Source organism: Mastigoproctus giganteus, chromosome 1, assembly GCF_048544385.1.
Source record: "Mastigoproctus giganteus isolate SK-2022 chromosome 1, ASM4854438v1, whole genome shotgun sequence".
Classification (NCBI taxonomy): Eukaryota; Metazoa; Arthropoda; class Arachnida; order Uropygi; family Thelyphonidae; genus Mastigoproctus; species Mastigoproctus giganteus.
In genome coordinates, this window is record NC_143575.1 from 22,971,656 (window position 1) to 22,989,550 (window position 17,895).

General features: G+C 37.8%; 1 protein-coding gene across 3 annotated transcripts in view; it reads left to right on the forward strand.

Moving 5' to 3' along the window:
• Positions 1–17,895, forward strand: part of Elys (AT hook containing transcription factor 1 homolog) — a 315,674-nt gene that overhangs the window by 297,059 nt on the left and 720 nt on the right. For all 3 annotated transcript variants that reach the window (XM_090371873.1, XM_090371882.1, XM_090371891.1), the window contains exons 36-37: positions 3,190–3,258; positions 9,591–9,873. In XM_090371873.1, coding sequence (XP_090227999.1) covers positions 3,190–3,258; positions 9,591–9,873 — 352 coding nt within the window. The remainder of the gene's footprint in view (positions 1–3,189; positions 3,259–9,590; positions 9,874–17,895) is intronic.

Below are 17,895 nucleotides of genomic sequence, written 5' to 3' on the forward strand. Positions count from 1 at the left end.
GACTCTTCCATGTCCACTTTCTGTTCACCCTTTTCTTGAAAAAAGTGTTCATTACTGACAGTCCTTGAGATTCTGCAAATTCCACAAGTCTTTCACCTCTTTTATTTCTTTCACCAATTCCAAAATTTCCTATAGTTCCTCTTTCTGCGCTGTTTTGCCTTTTTCCAACTTTAGCATTGAAGTCCCCCATAATAATAGTGTAGTGGGTTTTCTGCTGATCTAGAAGACTCTCAATTTCAGTGTAGATTTCTTCAACCTCTTCATCATCATGGCTCGATGTTGGTGCATAAATCATTATAATCTTTAGCTTGTACCTCTTAGAAATCTTGAGTATTAGTCTTGACACCCTTGGTGATGTACTTTTGAATTCCAAAATGTTGTTTTTAAAATCTTTATGGACCAGAAACCCAACTCCACCTTCACTCCTTTCACTGTTTCCATTGGTGTACAGCAGATTTCCACTTGATAAACTTATAAGTGATTCATTTCTTCTTCTTGTTTCAGCCAAACCGATGATATTCCAATTCACATTTTCTAATTCCTTTTCCAGCTCTAATATCCTGTCTTCACTGATGAGTGATCGTACGTTATAACATGCCAAGTTCAGTTTCCGTGCATAGCAGCCTGGTCGTACCCAGAGATTCTTAGCACCCTCTGCTTCAACTCTGATCCTCTCGTTGCCGCAAGAGGGAGAGTGAAAGCTGCTGGGGACTGAGGGCCATTTGTATTGTTGTGCTGTCATATGCTGGAGGGTTTGGTCTTTTCCTCTTCACGCTGACCAGGCGTCTTGAAGAGAACCACTCCACACGTTCGTTGCCACCTAAGTGACGTAACAGGGCTTACCATCGAGAAGGTGTGCATGAGTGGATTTTAGGGAGGCAGGCAGGCCAACCGGACTTCTCCTAAATCTTCTGTAATAGAGAGATATTGGATCCATCAGTGTTTTAGGCTGAGTGTCTGATAACACACAGGATACCTGTTCCCCTCTAATACATATTAATACAAATAATGTATTAAAAAAATAAATGAGTTACGTAAAAAAGTTATTTCGATGTCGATGGCTTCATAAAATCTAACAAATTCGTCTGACGACACGCCGCCTCTTTTTCATGCAGAATTTCTTCGTAGCAAGCTAATAATTTTTTATTCCTTGCTTTGTAGCTATAACGCATTCTTCGTTGGGGTCTGTTTTCTAAAATTTTTAAGCCCTTTTCAATTAAGCTGAAACCTTCTGTCAAGCTTGCAATTGTCATGTGCTTTTCTGGTGGAACTGGGTCTGAAGTATCGGATAATTCAGTGACGTTTTGCTCACGCATCTCTATGAGCTCATTCATTGTCAGCTCCTCACTATGTGAATCCAACAGCTCGTTGACATCACCACCATTGACTTCTAAATCTAATTGCCTGGCAAGATTAACAACTTCTTCTATCATATGAGCGACATGATCAGTTTCTGGCATTGTTTTCGTCTCGTTTTTGAAAAACAATGGACAAAGTTTCTTCCAGACACCATTCAATGTTTTTTTGTGAATTTCTTCCCAAGATTCTTCAATGACTCTTACGGCATCTAAAGCATTGAATTGTTTCCAAAAGTCTTAAACAGATATCTCACTATTTTGTCTCATAGCTTCATTCAGGCATGCAAACGAACGCCTCGTGTAGTAGGCCTTGAATGTTTTGATGACTCCCTGGTCCATCGGTTGAAGCAAGCTGGTTGTGTTTGGAGGCAAAAACACAACTTTCACACGTCGGTCGAAATTAATTAGGGTGGCAGGAGGGTGACCGGGTGCATTGTTAATAAGAAGGATCAATTTAAATGGAATCTGTTTAGACTTGCAATAACGTTCGACTTCGGGTATGAAGTGGGGACCAAACCAGTCCTCAAAAACGGAAGCTGTCACCCAAGCTTTATGATTTGACTTCCAAATCACTTGTAAGCTAATTTTAGATATATTTTTTAAAATTCTTGGGTTTTCGGAGCGATATATTAAGAGAGGTTTTAACTTGCAGTCACCAGCTACGTTCCTGCCGACCATCATTGTCAATCGGTCTTTGGAAACCTTAAAGCCTGGAAAGTTTTTTTATTCGTGAAAACGTAATTTCCAACAAAAGTTGAGCACGAATTCGAACTTACACATATAAATATGACAGTGGAATGCAAATTCTTGTATATGTGTGCAGCTCATGTGGCAGCAAAGTTGAATTTTGTTCATCTTTCGCTCTCACTCTCCGCCGTCGCACTGTATATCAATAGCATATGAAAAACAACCTTGAAGATAGTGGGCAGTAGTGTTGCCAAAAGAAAAAATCAAGAACCACGTAACTCCGAGTTTGCGTAAGTCGGGTATTACTGTATTGTGATATTTTGTATAATGTATTTAATTATTTAAAATACTTTGCATGTATAATTTTATATTTATAACATAAGCACTGTGTGGGATTTTACCCTGTTTACCACAAAACAAGTAATTTTTTTTAATATGAGGATTTAAGAAACTATGCAAGAAGATTTTTAAAAAATATACTGCTGAATGAATAATATTCATTCAGATTAAGATTCAATAAATTGTTACTGCTTGTTTGGACCTCAGATTTTTTTTATACAGTGTTGACCTTTTCACTTCACAGATTAACTTTTTAAGTTATAATAATATTTTATAAGGAAAAGCATTACGTTTTGTTACATACTAAAAAAAATATATAGTGTTGGCTGAACTTTTCTAAGTTATAAATTCTACAACTCAACAATAGGTAGCAAGAAACTGTTTGATCATCAGTGTGCACAAATATCTTCAAATATGTGTGCCCTATTTCATTAGGCGACATTCATTCTTGGGGCAGTTTCATTGCCTCAAGAATGGATCATATTGCATCTTTTTTGCTACAAGAAAAAATTTGACAATGAACAATTTGATCTAGCCTTAAAGTTGAAAAGATGGTTTGAATGGTTTTGATAATTTTTTATTTGAAAGGATGAAGAATTTGAATTTTCTTGAAATATAAATGTTTGTGACTTATTATTATATCTTTCGAATATGAAGTAATATGTTACTTCTAAATTTACCTAAAATTTAAAGATTGCTTTTACTGTTTGTTGTTTTGAAATAGTTTCTTAGTGAATTTTTCTGATACAAACTCTGTTTAATTTATTTTAAAAGTTTCATTTTAAACACTTATTTATCTTTTCAGAAAAACCTGAGGATGATATTAGTACTTTGTTTACTTTTTCTGAACCAAACATTTCTGAAGAGGTTGAAGGTTAGTATATTTAACTACAAAAATTTCTGAATTTTAATAGATAGACACACTATATTTAATGAGTGGTAATCAGTACATAACATTTTTTAGCATTATGAACCTTTTTTATGATAAGGAGGAAGAGTGCTTTTACTGTTTCCTGCTCATTTTTTGATATTAATTTTTATATAAAAGGTTATCTTTATAAACACATACATAGCTTTAACCTATAGCTGATGGCCTATTTGAAAAAAAAAAAAAAAAATATATATATATATATATATATATATATATATATATATATATATATATATACAGGTTGTCTCAAAAATACATGGCATAACTTCAGGAATGAGTTCCTCATATGTAGACAATAAAATATTTTATATCAACATAGTTCTGGAAATGTTTGGTTCCCAAGTAATTAACCGGAATGTCTTATCTCCCAGTGATTTCCTTCATCACAAGGTACTGACAGAATCTGGTGGTTTCCATTCCGACCAAATCAGGAGCAAGCGGATATGCACTTTATATACGGTTTGGCGGACAGCAATGCTCTGGAAGGCTTGTCGTTTGTACCACGAAAGGTTCCCAGAACAAAGATATCCAGACAGGAAAATGTTTGAAGGTATCCATCGCCGCCTTTGTGAACACAGGACTTTTACATCTCATGTTGCTGACATAGGACAACATCCAAAATCTTCTCCTCTACTTCAGGAGTCGTAGATCTTGGTCTTCCTCTGTCGGCAGCACGAGGTGTAAAGGTCCCATGTTCACAAAGGCGGCGATGGATACCTTCAAATATTTTCCTGTCTGGACATCTTCGTTCTGGAAACCCTTCGTGGTACAAATGACGAGCCTCCAGAGCATTGCTGTCCGCCAAACCGTACATAAAGTGCATATCTGCTTACTCCTGATTTGGGCACCTCCGTAGCCAGGTGAGCAGGAGCAGCAGTGTGTAGCACACGCTTCTTGATTTAGACCGGGGTTCCAGCCCGTGACCACTGCATATCCTTGGAGCAATATGGACTTCTGCATCTAAAAAACTTGGTTTTCTCTTTCGCTCCCAGCGTTACTTTTTCTTCCAAACAGCTGCTCACTCTGTATAAATCGCAAATCCGCCCTGCCATGGAATATTGTTCCCACATCTGAATTGTCAAACTAATAGAGCAAGCTTATCTGCGAAAAGATCTAAACCTCCCAAGCACTTCCTAATTCATTTCACAAATGTATGTGGTCTCAATTCTAATCTTAACGATGTCCATTTCCACTTGCAGTCTGCCAAACCCCATGTACTTTTTCTGACAGAATTTCAGTTATTGGTTGATTCAACTACTGCTCATCTCAGATGCTCAAACTATTCGCTGTATGATTCCTTTCGCCTCAAAGGTGGTACTTGTGCATATGTCCATTCTGATATTCCCTGTCAGAGACGTGGCAATTTGGAATCTACTCTCTTTGATCTTCTCTGGCTTAAAATCACTCTACCTCATTGTGTAAAATTCATCTGTTGTCTCTACCGTTCTCCCAACTCCACTAACCAATTGGAGTTTTTTCACTTCCTCTCTTTGCAACTTGACTTTCTCCCGTTCAACCTTTCTAACAGTGAGGTGATTTTAATGTTCACAACTCCAGCTGGCTTCCGTTTTCTAGTCACACCGACCCAGCTGGTCGAGATGCTGAGGCTTTTGCAATTACTAATGACTTGCACAGATCGTTCATTTACCTACAAGAATTACGGATAATCCTAATCATACAGCCAACACGCTTGATCTTTTTCTCACAAACAACCCTTCTAAGTACACGGTCGAAGTGAGAGGTCCTTTAGGCACTTCAGATCACAACTTGGTGATTGTCTCTTCTCCAATGGAGCCTTTATCTCATGGCTATTCCCAACCTCGTGTTGTTTGGCATTACAAGAATGCAAAATGGGATGACCTGCGAGATTTCTTTTCCTTGGTCGGATTACTGTTTCAAAACTTCTGATGTCAGTGTTTGCTCAGATCGTGTCAGTGAAATTATTCTTCAGGAATGGAATCCTTTATCCCACACTCCACTTTAAAATCTCGTCCTTTATCTAAAACCTTGGTTTTCCAATAAATGTGCTAAGGCTGTTCAAGAGAAGAATGTTGCATATCGTAATTGGCTTGTTTCCAAATCTTCAATTTCATTTTCTGCCTACACCAAAGCTCGCAACAATTGTAAAGGAGTTATTAATCAGTCCAAACTAGAGTTTGAACAGGCTAATAGTAGAAAACTTGTTTCTTGCCCTAATGCTAGCCGAGCATTCTGGTCCCTTGCCAAAGCTATTGGTCGCAACTTTTGCCCATCTCTGCTCCCACCTCTGTCCAAACCAGATAGTTCTGTTGTCACTTCAGCCAAGGATAAAGCTGACCTGCTAGCATCCCATTTTTCTTCCAACTCATGTATTAATGATCTTGGTAAAACACCTCCCACCATTTCCAGCACACCCCATTCAATGCCTCCTGTGGTCTTTCGTCAAAAGGATGTCAGAAGGATTTTGACGAATCTTGATGCTAAGAAAGCTCCAGGTTCCGATGGTATTTCTCCACTCATTCTCAAAACCTGTGCTCCCGAACTTACTCCTATTCTTTGCTGCCTTTTTTCACTTTCTTATTCCAAATGCATTTTTCCTTCTGCTTGGAAATTTGCTCATATCCTGCCTAAAAAGGGTGACAAAAACCTCCCATCCAATTATTGTCCCATTGCAATTACTTCTACTCTTTCTAAAGTAATGGAGAAATCAATTAACTACCAACCCTTAAACTACCTAGAAACCATCCGTCTGATCAACGATCGCCAGTATGAATTCCGCCAATGTCGATCCACTGGTGATATTCTGGCTTATATTACCCATTTATGGACTAATTCAATGGAAAGGTTCGGGGAAACACAAGTAGTTGCTCTTGACATCTCAAAGGCTTTCGATCGTGTTTGGCATAATGGTCTTCAGAACAAGCTTCCATCTTATGGATTGCCAACTGTTTTTAGTAATTGGTTATCCAGTTTTCTCTCTGATCGTTTACTGAGGATGATGGTAGATGGCTCTCTGTCTTCTAAGTTCTCCACTAATGCCGGTGTCCCCCAAGGTTCAGTTCTTTCTCCCACTCTTTTCCTCTTGTATATTAATGACCTTCTTCCATTGACTGGAAATCCTATCCATAGTTTTGCCAATGATAGCACATTGCATTCCACTTTCCATTTTGAGAAACCTTGTCCTGCTCAGTCAGTTTCAATTTCTCGAAAATTTGCTACCGATTCCTTAAATTCTGATCTTCAGGGAATTCTCCAGTGGGGCAAAGACAACTTAGTTGATTTCAACCCTTCCAAAACTCAGTCTTGTCTTATATCTCGCAAAAAGGATTCTTCTGCTCCTATGCTTATCTTCTGTGACACTCCAATTTCTAAGCAAAATGATATATCTCTTTGGAGGATTACCCTGACTTCTAATCTCTCTTGGCACAAGCACATTACAAATATTGCTTCCTCTGCATCTAAAAAAGTTGGTTTTCTCTTTCGCTCTCGGCATTACTTTTCTTCCAAACAGCTGCTCACTCTGTATAAATCGCAAATCCGCCCTGCCATGGAATATTGTTCCCACATATGGGGTGGTGCACCCAAAACCTCTCTCAGGCTTCTTGATTCCATTCAGAAGAGGGCAGTTAGGTTAATTAATGATTCATCTCTAACAGAGTCTCTCCACTCGCTGTCTCATAGACGTACTGTTTCTGCTGCATGCCTCTTCTACAGATATTTCCACGGGCACTGTTCTTCTGAATTGGCTTCTATAATTCCCGCTCTCTCTTTCAAAACAGTCCGAACACGTGCTGCCACCAGCCAACATCCATTTACTGTCCAACTTCAAACTCACAGAACCAACTTTTCATTTCCTCGTTTATTCATTCAACTGCCATTTTCTGGAACAACCTTCCTTTATACGTATTTCCTGAAAATTACAGTCTACAGAAGTTCAAGTCCAATGTCAACAAATATCTTCTTTCGTCTTCTCAACCTCCAACCCAAGCACGGTACTAAGTACTATAGGTTCTACTACCTCTCGTGTTTGGGGTTACATAAAAAAAAAAAAAAAATAGTTGCTAATGATCCTAAAAACCAAATAACAACAACAGCTCCTGATTTGAGTACCTGGTCAGAATGGAAAACCACCAGATTCTATCAGTACCTTGTGATGAAGGAAATCACCTGCGAGTGTTAAGGGTGCCTCCGTAGCCACGTGGGAAGGAGCAGCAGTGCGTAACGCACGCTTCTTGATTAGACTGGGGTTCGAGCCCGTCATCACCAAATACAGGGGATGCGGAAAGGTCAGGGAATGACCACCGCATATTCTCGGAGCAATATGTCCTTAGTTGCTAATGCTCCTAAAAACTAAATAACAAACAAACAAACGAGAGATAAGACATTTCGGTTAATAACTCGGGAACCAAGCATTTCCAGAACTATGTTGATATAAAATATTTTTATTGTCTACATATGAGGAATTCATTCCTAAAGTTATGCCGTGTATTTTTGAGACACCCTGTATACAGGGTGTTTCAAGAGTGATGGTCAATAATTTAAAGGTGAATTCTACAGACTACAATATGCAAAAAAAAGCTGAGTAAACATGGGTCCTTAAGTAAATCATTTTCGAGATATTACACATTTCTAGTTGACTTCCCTGATCACCAGACTTAAATCGTGGATTTTGGTATCTGGGATCATGTAAAAAGCTTAGTGTACACTTCTGACACAGTTGAAGAATTGCAGCGTTGGGGGTTGAAGGAGCCTTTCAGCTAATCAGAAATGACCCAGGAATGCCTGAGAGGATTCGCAACTCAATGCAGAGAAGACTACAAAGCTACATACGGATGCAAGGACAGCATTTTGAACACCTTTTGTAACATCCTGTAACATGTAACATTTGTAAAATCCTGTGGTGTTGAAACCAAAAATGCATTATCTTATGTTTAATAAAACCATCCTTAGCAAAGAATTCACAGTTCACAGCTTTTTGCTAAACTAGTGCTCCCATTAGTCGGTGGCGGATCTTAACAGAAAATGTGCATTGTCTTGAAAACTGTTCATTTGTAGCCCGATGTTCACTGGGACCTTTTTTTGCTTATTTTAGTTTGTACTTTTCACCTTTAAATTATTGACCATTTTGGCACACCCTGCGTATATAATATATATATTTAATAGGTTTTCACGTTAGAATACAAGGTAGGATCAGAAATGAGAAGATAGAATTTTTATTTAAAAAATATAATATAAATATTATATTTCTTTAAACAAATGGTGGAAAATCTCTATATATACCTCTGGCTGAGGTTGGCCAACTGTAATCTAAGTGGTAATGCAGTTAAGAAATTCCTCCATTAAGCATTCGCTATTTGGAATTTAGAAATTCCTCCACTTCTTGATGAGATGTGAAACCCTTTTAGCCAGATTGAACTTCCTGTTGCCAGTCACAGATATAAATAACAGGCCTAGTTCTTAGTTAAGCCACACCATTTCTTGTTAACTGAGAATTTTGTGGCTACCATAACAACTGGGTTACCACAAAAGTTGGTAGCCTGTAACCATCTAATACCCCAATTTTGTACAGGCAGCGGTGAATTAATTTTTTCATTCATTTACCAAAAGAGAAACCAGTTGCCAATATAAGAAAGTAATCAATGCTATGATAGTTATACTGTATGTTAAAGAGTTGAAAATTTTCCATTAGTTATGTACTATTGTAATAAGCATTGCTATTTATGTAATGTAAATGTCCCTCAAAGAATATTTTTTGAGAATGCCTGGTGTTCAAAATTACCAAACCAACTGATGAAGAGGTTAAAAATTTTCCTGTACAGTTTTCCAGTAATGATGTTCTTTCTGATGACATCATTTCTGATAAACCAGTAATAATTTTTGAGTAATATTTTAATAAACATATTTGCCACTAATGATTGTCATCAGAAAGGACATCATTACTGGAAAACCAGAAAGTTGCTTTCCGAAATTGCCTGACACCACTTGAATGCTGAGAATGCATCGTGAAAAACATCTATAAAATGCAGTGCAGCTTTTGGCCCTTTTATTAAAAAAAAAAAAAAGTGGGTTTTTTTTTTCTGCATGGCTAAATTTCTTTTGGCTAGTATATAGACTTATCTACCAAACTAAAGTATATATCAAGAAATACTTAGTAAGCAGCATAAAACATTTAAACTGTTTATCTTGATAGCACTATCAACAGAACTAGCAAAAAGCTAAATGCTAGAAAACACTTGTAGACAAAGAAATGTTTGTACATGCATAACTGAATAATATAAAGATGTTATTTCTTATAGGTATGCCATTGTTTACTACTCCACCAAGTACTTCAGTTCCTTCCTTCATTTTCTCCCCTCCTGTGACCAGGTCCAGAGCAAGGCAAAAGAAATTAGATGAAACACTTAATACCTCTACACCAGGATCCAAATCTGCCAGAGACCATAAGCGTCTTTCTCCTGTTCAACGAATAGAAATGCTATCTTCCTTGGATTCCTCTCAAATAGAACACGAGGATAGTACATTGACTCCATTAAACAGTATTGTACATAGAAGTAAAAAAGAAAAAAGTGCAAAACGTCGGTATGTAATTTATTTTGTTTTCAATAAGATATATATCTATGCTTATTTCTTTTCCTTAATCTCTTTTCCGTTTGTCTTAAAAGTTAGCAGTATAACATAATTCAGTCTTAACTGTACAGGGTGCAGCAAAAAAGTATGGATGCATTTTATATTTTTAATATTTTTGTATTATATTGACAAGAAACATATCCTTATAACAATATAAGAAACACGCTGGAAAATATTATAAGCTAGCCTAACCTTATGTCTTGCCAGTAATTATTAAGGTGACATTCTCGGGTTATGCCCTGCCACATGTAATAGCTGCTATTACCCAACAAATGCTATCAAGGACAACATCTGTTGGTTAATAGCAGCTGTTTCTACCAAAATTTAATTTTAAAATCCTAAATTGTAGTTGGACATGACAGATAAATTCTGCTTTACAACATTCTCCACAAAAAAGAAACCAGGCACCATCAGATTCAAAGAGTGTGGGAGGTCAAGAAATGTCTCCATATTTAGTAATTAATCTTGCCCAGATTAATTGCCTGAGGGGACACAAATTCAAATTGAGGAAAGACAGTTCTAGAATAGATGTGTGGGAATTTGCCTTTAGCCAGCAGGTGGTTGATGCCTGGAACAAACTTCCATCTGTCATAGAAATGGACAGTTTAAATAAATTCAAGACAGAACTAGGCAAACATTTGGAGCTAATGGATAGGTGAAATGGGAAGGGTTTTTTTTTTTTTTTTGGGCTGATGCTGTATAAGCTTGCTTTCTTGCATCATATGCCTCTACTAATGCTAATTAGATGTCCTGGAAACAGGTTTCTTAATGATTCCATAGGAACTCTTAACTATATTGAAATTTGCTCTATCTTGTTGAAACCAAATATTTTGATTGCTAGTTACAGCAATATATTATTATAGTGCAGTAACATATTGCTGTAACTGCTGTTACATTCTTATTTTGGTTATTTTCAAAAAAATAGGGTTTGATCATGCTATGTTGTTATTCTATTTAAATGAAAAGGAGCTTGATGCAATTAACATGGATTTTCTTGTGCCCAATAATGATATTTCTGTTTATTTACAAACCAAAAGGTGAAGATGGGGTTCATTAGACATCATCAGTTTGTTTAGGATGTTTGGATATTGGTTTTTCAACATCAAAAATTGTCTGTAAAACCATGTGATCCACTTTGTCACGTTGTGACAATCCTTGTACAAAACAGATCCTGTATGAATAGAACTTAATCTGGTATAATATTCTTTTAACACCTCACCTCAGTCCAAAATATGAGGTGTGCAGTGTGTTATATAACTGATCTGCATGGTCTATAAACTATTGCATCAGTAATTTGCCTTGTTTTTTGGAGATGCCATGGAATGTTTGCATAGAACATACGTATCTTCCAATGAGACTATCATTCACCATTTGGTAACCCAAGCTAATATGGAATGATGAGAAGGAATGTTGTGACTTTGAAACTAATGGTGAAACCTTTGTTGTGGTTTCATTATGGAATCTGTCATCACAAGTAATTCGACACATGAGAACACATCTGCACAGGCTATTGTTGCCTCATGGACTGATACAAAATGAAAGGAAAAAAAAAAAAAAAAAAAAGACTCCAAACTCAAAATACACTGGTGTTCAAAGAAAGTACATCACCTAGGAATTTCACATTTCTAACCGTTTTTCGCGATGGTATGTTACATTAATGACTAACATCTCAAATAGAAATATAAACAAAAGATATTTATTAATAGTTAAGGCAAAGCTAAGTAATATTTGACAGGTGCTCTCAAAATATTCCAAAATTAGCATTTGCAACCTTTATACAACAGTTTTGGTAAACAACAATTATGGCTGAAATGTTATCAGAAGACCTCAGTTTGCTTCAGTTTATCATTTTAAATGGAAAACAAAATGAAAAGTTCACCAGATGCAAATTAATATTTAGTTGAACTGCCTCTGGTCCTGATGACAGCAGCACACCATCGAGGCATTGACAAGATCAATTTCTTAAGACAATCAACGGATAGTTCATGGTTCCAAACACCAATTATGGCTTCCTGAAGTTCGCGAAGGGTCTTTGGTTTGTTTCTGGTAGCAGCAGATTCCACACGATGCCAACAGTTCTCTATACGATTCGGGTCCGGGCTGTTTCCTGGCCAGCTAAGAGTTTTAATGGACCATTCTTTCAACCATTTTTTCACCTGTAACAAATTTAAATACATTACTGTCGAACCTGTAATGCAGAAATGATTCTAAAGTAACTACAGAAGTGCCTACTTACACTTTTTGTGCAATTACAAGGAGCAGAGTCGTCCTGAAAGGTGCAGTTACTTAGCAGCTTCAAATGGTCTCTAATGGTTGGCAGCAATTTGCCTTCCAATATAGCCAGGTATCCATTGGCAGCCAGACGGAACCTTTTATAAACTGCAGGTGACCTACTCCGCTATACAAAATGCATCCCTCATATCATTTGGCTGGTAGGGAATTTCACTGTGGGCACCATACAGTCTGGATGGTATTCGTCACCACATCTACGGCAAATTGTTTGTCTCCCATCACAGCCATGCAGGTTGAATTTCTTTTCATTCCAGAAAATAACTGACTTCCACTGCTCAGGAGTCCATTTGACATGCTTCTTACACCAAATTAATTGGGCCTTTTTCATTTTTTGTATGAGGAGGGGCTTCTTCTTGACGGCAGGCTACAAGTCCATTTTTGAAGAGGCATGTTCTGACTGTTACTGCAGTTGCTACCACTCCTGTATGTTCTTCCCATTCTCTTTTCAGCTCAGACGAAGAGGTTTTAAGGCATAAGACTTCAAAATGCAGTCGAGACTCATTTTTGGCGTAGAGACTCATTTGCATCTGGTTCCTTTCTTCCTATCAGCAGAACCAGTACTCTTGAGTTTGGAAAGAAATCTACTCACTGTCAATTGATTACAAGACACTCTATAAGCAATAAGACAGGAAGAACATCCTTCCTCATGTAAAGTAACAATAGCACTCTTTCTCTGTGGTCTCGACTGCACGTAACTTGCCATCCTGACACAAGCAAGAAATTACTAGAATAAGAATAAGATAGTTTTATAGAATAAGAAAAGATAGTTTTAACCTTTAAACAGGCACACCAAAAGAATGGGTGCACTACAGTTTTTGCACAACATTCGAATTTTTGAAATAAAGGGAGAAAAAAAATTGTTTAAACATGCTTTGTATGTTATCCATTATTTTGAGATTATAGTGGACACAAGTGTGAATAGAGTATGATATTTAAAGGCGCCTCCATAGCTGGGTGGGCAGGAGCAGCAGTGCGTAGCACACGCTTCTTCATTAGACCGGGGTTCGAGCCCATGACTACCAAATATGGAGGATGCGGAAAGGTCAGGGAATGACCACCGCATATCCCCAGAGCAATATGGCCTTAGTTGCTAATGCTCCTAAATTCAAATAACAACAACAACAGTATGATATTTAAATTGAAACAGTAACAGCAGTCTTGTTATCTGATAGCTACACATATTTCTACCAACTCCTCCTTCACTTTCAGCATAACTATTGAAACCCAGAACTAAAGGAATGCTAGAATTAGAATTTACTTCTCTACTGGATACATGTGCATACATTTGCCAAAAAAGCAATTATTTTCCAAAACCATTGGTCGTTGAGGTTGTCACAGACATTCTCTCAGATATGCCAGACAAGCTGTACTTGCTACCTGGGAGTCTAAAACACTGATGGAACTGATATTCGGGTGACACTCAAGTCAAGTGGACCAAATTTCAGCGAAGTTCAGACGGTCTGTGACAGCCAGATCCTCTGCTGGCACCTTCAAGATGGTGGGACTGTTAGTAATTCTGGGTATAACCTCCATGCACAAGCATGCTGTGGGTGACCATCCAGGGATAAACCAACATAAGCAGAGATCGAGGTGTGGCACCCACACCACATGCAGGAATGCCACCCCTCTGTGTTACCAGGAAGTACTAGGTGGTAGATGACTCTCATCAACCAGTGCAATACCACCACTTTGCTTATTGGAGGCTTGAAGTGGTGGAACCCATGTTTAGTCTCCAGAGCTAAGTTTCAGTAAACCCTTCCCCATCTCTTCCATCATGCAGTATGATTGATTGATGACTTTTGAGGTTATGATGAACATCGTGGCGAGATCCAATATTCCTTACATTTCGAGGGTACAGCTCTAAAACGGTGTTCGCAGGCCGACCACTAGTTAGTACACTGGACCGAACCTACTGATAACTCTCTAGGAGGCTTCCGGATCAGCTAGTGTATAATCTTGCTACCTCTACTCTGCCAGATAGTGACTGGAGGGAGTCCAAGTAGTGTGTATGCAGGGGACATTGTCGAGGCCACTAATGTCAGGGATCTGGGTGTATTCTTACCATGTGTACGCCATATCCAAAAATTTCATTACTTCATACAGCATGTCCCACAAACTTTTTCTTACTATTGAATACACCATAAATTGTCAAACTAAGAGAGCAAGCTTATCTGCGAAAACATCTAAAACTTCCAAACACTTCCTAATTCATTTCACAAATATATGTGGTCTCAGTTATAATCTCAACGATGTCCATTTCCACTTGCAGTCTGCCAAATCCCATGTACTTTTTCTGACAGAATCCCAGTTATCAGTTGATTGAACTACTACTCATCTCAGTTGCCCAAATTATTTGCTGTATGATTCCTTTCGCCTCAAAGGTGGTACTTGTGCATATGTCTGTTCTGATATTCCCTGTCATAGATTTGATAATTTGGAATCTCCTCTTTTCGATCTTCTCTGGCTTAAAATCTCTCTACCTCATTTGTCAAATTCATCTGTTGTCTCTACCGTTCTCCCAAGTCCACTAATCACTTGGAGCTCTCTGATTTTCTCCCTTTGCAACTTGACTCTCTTCAGTCTAACTTTCCTAACAGTGAGGTAATTTTCCTTAGTGATTTTAATGTTCACAACTCCAGCTGGCTTCCGTTTTCTAGTCACACCAACCCAGCTGGTGGAGATGCTGAGGCTTTTGCAATTACTAATGACCTTGCACAGATTGTTCATTTACCTACAAGAATACTGGACAATCCTAACCATACAGTCAACACGCTTGATCTTTTTCTCACAAACAACCCTTTTAAGTACACAGTCGAAGTGAGAGGTCCTTTAGGCACCTCAGATTACAACTTTTGTGATTCTCTTCTCCAATGGAACCTTTATCTCATGGCTATTCCCAACCTCGTGTTGTTTGGCATTACAAGAATGCAAAATGGGATGACCTGCGAGACTTCTTTTCTTCTTTTCCTTGGTCTGATTACTGTTTCAAAACTTCTGATGTCAACGTTTGCTCAGATCGTATCAGTGAAATTATTCTTGCAGGAATGGAATCCTTTATCCCACACTCCACTTTAAAATCTCGTCCTATATCTAAACCTTGGTTTTCCAATAAATGTGCTAAGGTTTGTTCAAGAGAAGAACATTGCATATCATAATTGGCTTGTTTCTAATTCTTCAGTTTCATTTTCTGCCTACACCAAAGCTCGCAACAATTGTAAAGCAGTTATTAATCAGTCCCAACTAGATTTTGAACAGGGTACAAGTAGAAAACTTGCTTCTTGCCCTAATGGTACCCGAGCATTCTGGTCTCTTGCCATGGCCGCAACGTTTGCCCATCTCTGCTCCCACCTCTGTCCAAACCAGATGGTTCTGTTGTCACTTCAGCCAAGGATAAAGCTGACCTGCTAGCATCCCATTTTTCTTCCAACTCATGTATTAATGATCTTGGTAAAACACCTCCCACCATTCCCAGCACACCACATTCAATGCCTCCTGTGGTCTTTCGTCAAAAGGATGTCAGAAGGATTTTGACGAATCTTGATGCTAAGAAAGCTCCAGGTCCCGATGGTATTTCTCCACTTGTTCTCAAAACCTGTGCTGTTGAACTTCCTCCTGTTCTTTGTCGTCTTTTTTCACTTTCTTATTCCAGATGCATTTTTCCTTCTGCTTGGAAATTTGCTCATATCCAGCCAGTTTCTAAAAAGGGTCACAAATCCCTCCCATCCAATTATCATCACATTGCAATTACTTCTACTCTTTCTAAAGTAATGGAGAAATCAATTAACCACCAACTCTTAAACTACCTAGAAACCTTCCATCTGATCAACGATCGCCAGTATGGATTTCGTCAGTGTTGATCCATTGGGGATATTCTGGCTTATGTTACCCATTTGTGGAAAGGTTCAGTGTATATTAATGACCTTCCATTGACTGGAAATCCTATCCATAGTTTTGCTGATGATAGCACATTGCATTCCACTTTTCATTTTGAGAAACCTTGCCCTGCTCAATCAGCTTCAACTTCTCGAAAATCTGCTACCAATTCCTTAAAAGCCGATCTTCAGGTAATTCTCCAGTAGGGCAAAGACAACTTAGTTGATTTCAATCCTTCTAAAACTCAGCCTTGTCATATCTCGCAAAAAGGATTTTTCTGCTCCTATGCTTATCTTTGGTGACACTACGATTTCTAGGCAAAATGATATATCTCTTTTGGGGATTACCCTGACTTCTAATCTCTCTTGGCACAAGCACATTACAAATATTGCTTCCTCTGCATCTAAAAAGCTTGGTTTTCTCTTTTACTCTCGGCGTTACTTTTCTTCCAAACAGCTGTTCACTCTGTACAAATCGCAAATCTGCCCTACCATGGAATATTGTTCCCAAATCTGGAGTGGTGCCCCCAAAACCTCTCTCAGGCTTCTTGATTCCATTCAGAAGAGGGCAGTTATATTAATTAATGATTCATCTCTAACAGAGTCTCTCCATTTGCTGTCTCATAGACGTACTGTCTATGAGACAGCGAGTGGAAGTATCTACAGCCATGGAAATATCTGGAGAAGAGGCATGCTGCTGCATACCTCTTCTACAGATATTTCCACGATCACTGTTCTTCTGAATTGGCTTCTATAATTCTCGCTCTCTCTTTCAAAACAGTCCGAACACGTGCCGCCACCAGCCAACATCCATTTACTGTCCAATTTCAAACCCACAGAACCAACTTTTCATCTTCCTCGTTTATTCGTTCAACTGACGTCTTTTGGAACAGCCTTCCTTCATACCTATTTCCTGAAAATTACAGTCTACAGAAGTTCAAGTGCAATGTCAGCAAATATCTTCTTTCATCTTCTCAACCTCCAACCCAAGCACGGTACTAAGTACTATAGGTTCTAATACCTCTCGTGTTTGGGGTATACATAAAAAAAAATAAAATATATATATATAAATAAATTACAAACTTACTCAGTATACTTTTCATACCATTTGGTATATTTTCAAGTTAAATTGAGAATAAGGGCAGTTGTGTACTTTGTAATGTTATTCTTTAATATATTTTATGATGAAACATCAGGAGCAAAAAAAGTATTTTACTCCAGCCAGTGTGCCACATAACTTATATAACCCAAGAATGATAGATGTGAATTTTCTTTGCAGCCATACATCTCTGGTTCCAAAATATAAATAATGCAAATCAGAGTCAAACTGTACAGTTTGACCTTTTGATCTGCACTATTTATGTTAAAAGAAAGAATACTGATATATCTAATTTTTCAAAAATTTTAATCATTTTTATTTTTTTATATATTTTGGTGCACTTTTTTTTTTTTGCATGGCAGTATGATTTTGGAGTTAATTACCATCTCCATTATTTGTCTAACAAATTACAGTAAAGCTATAAAGTTTTTCAATTTCTTATCTTAATTTTGTAGAAAATTCACCCCCCCCATAAGTTCGAACCTGTCTTTAAACCTTATAATGACCTCCCTGTCAGATAGATGTTCATTCCCAGAGAGCTGATTATCAGGTGAGAGATATTGGCTATGTGCAGCTACTGTTTTAAAATGCTGCTGAATATGATATTCCTTGTATATGCAGGAAAATATACAAGGAATATCATATAGGAAATCATGAGGTTTTTCAGTTGGATGGATATTAAAAAGTTTAGGCTTGTGAGAATTTGCACAA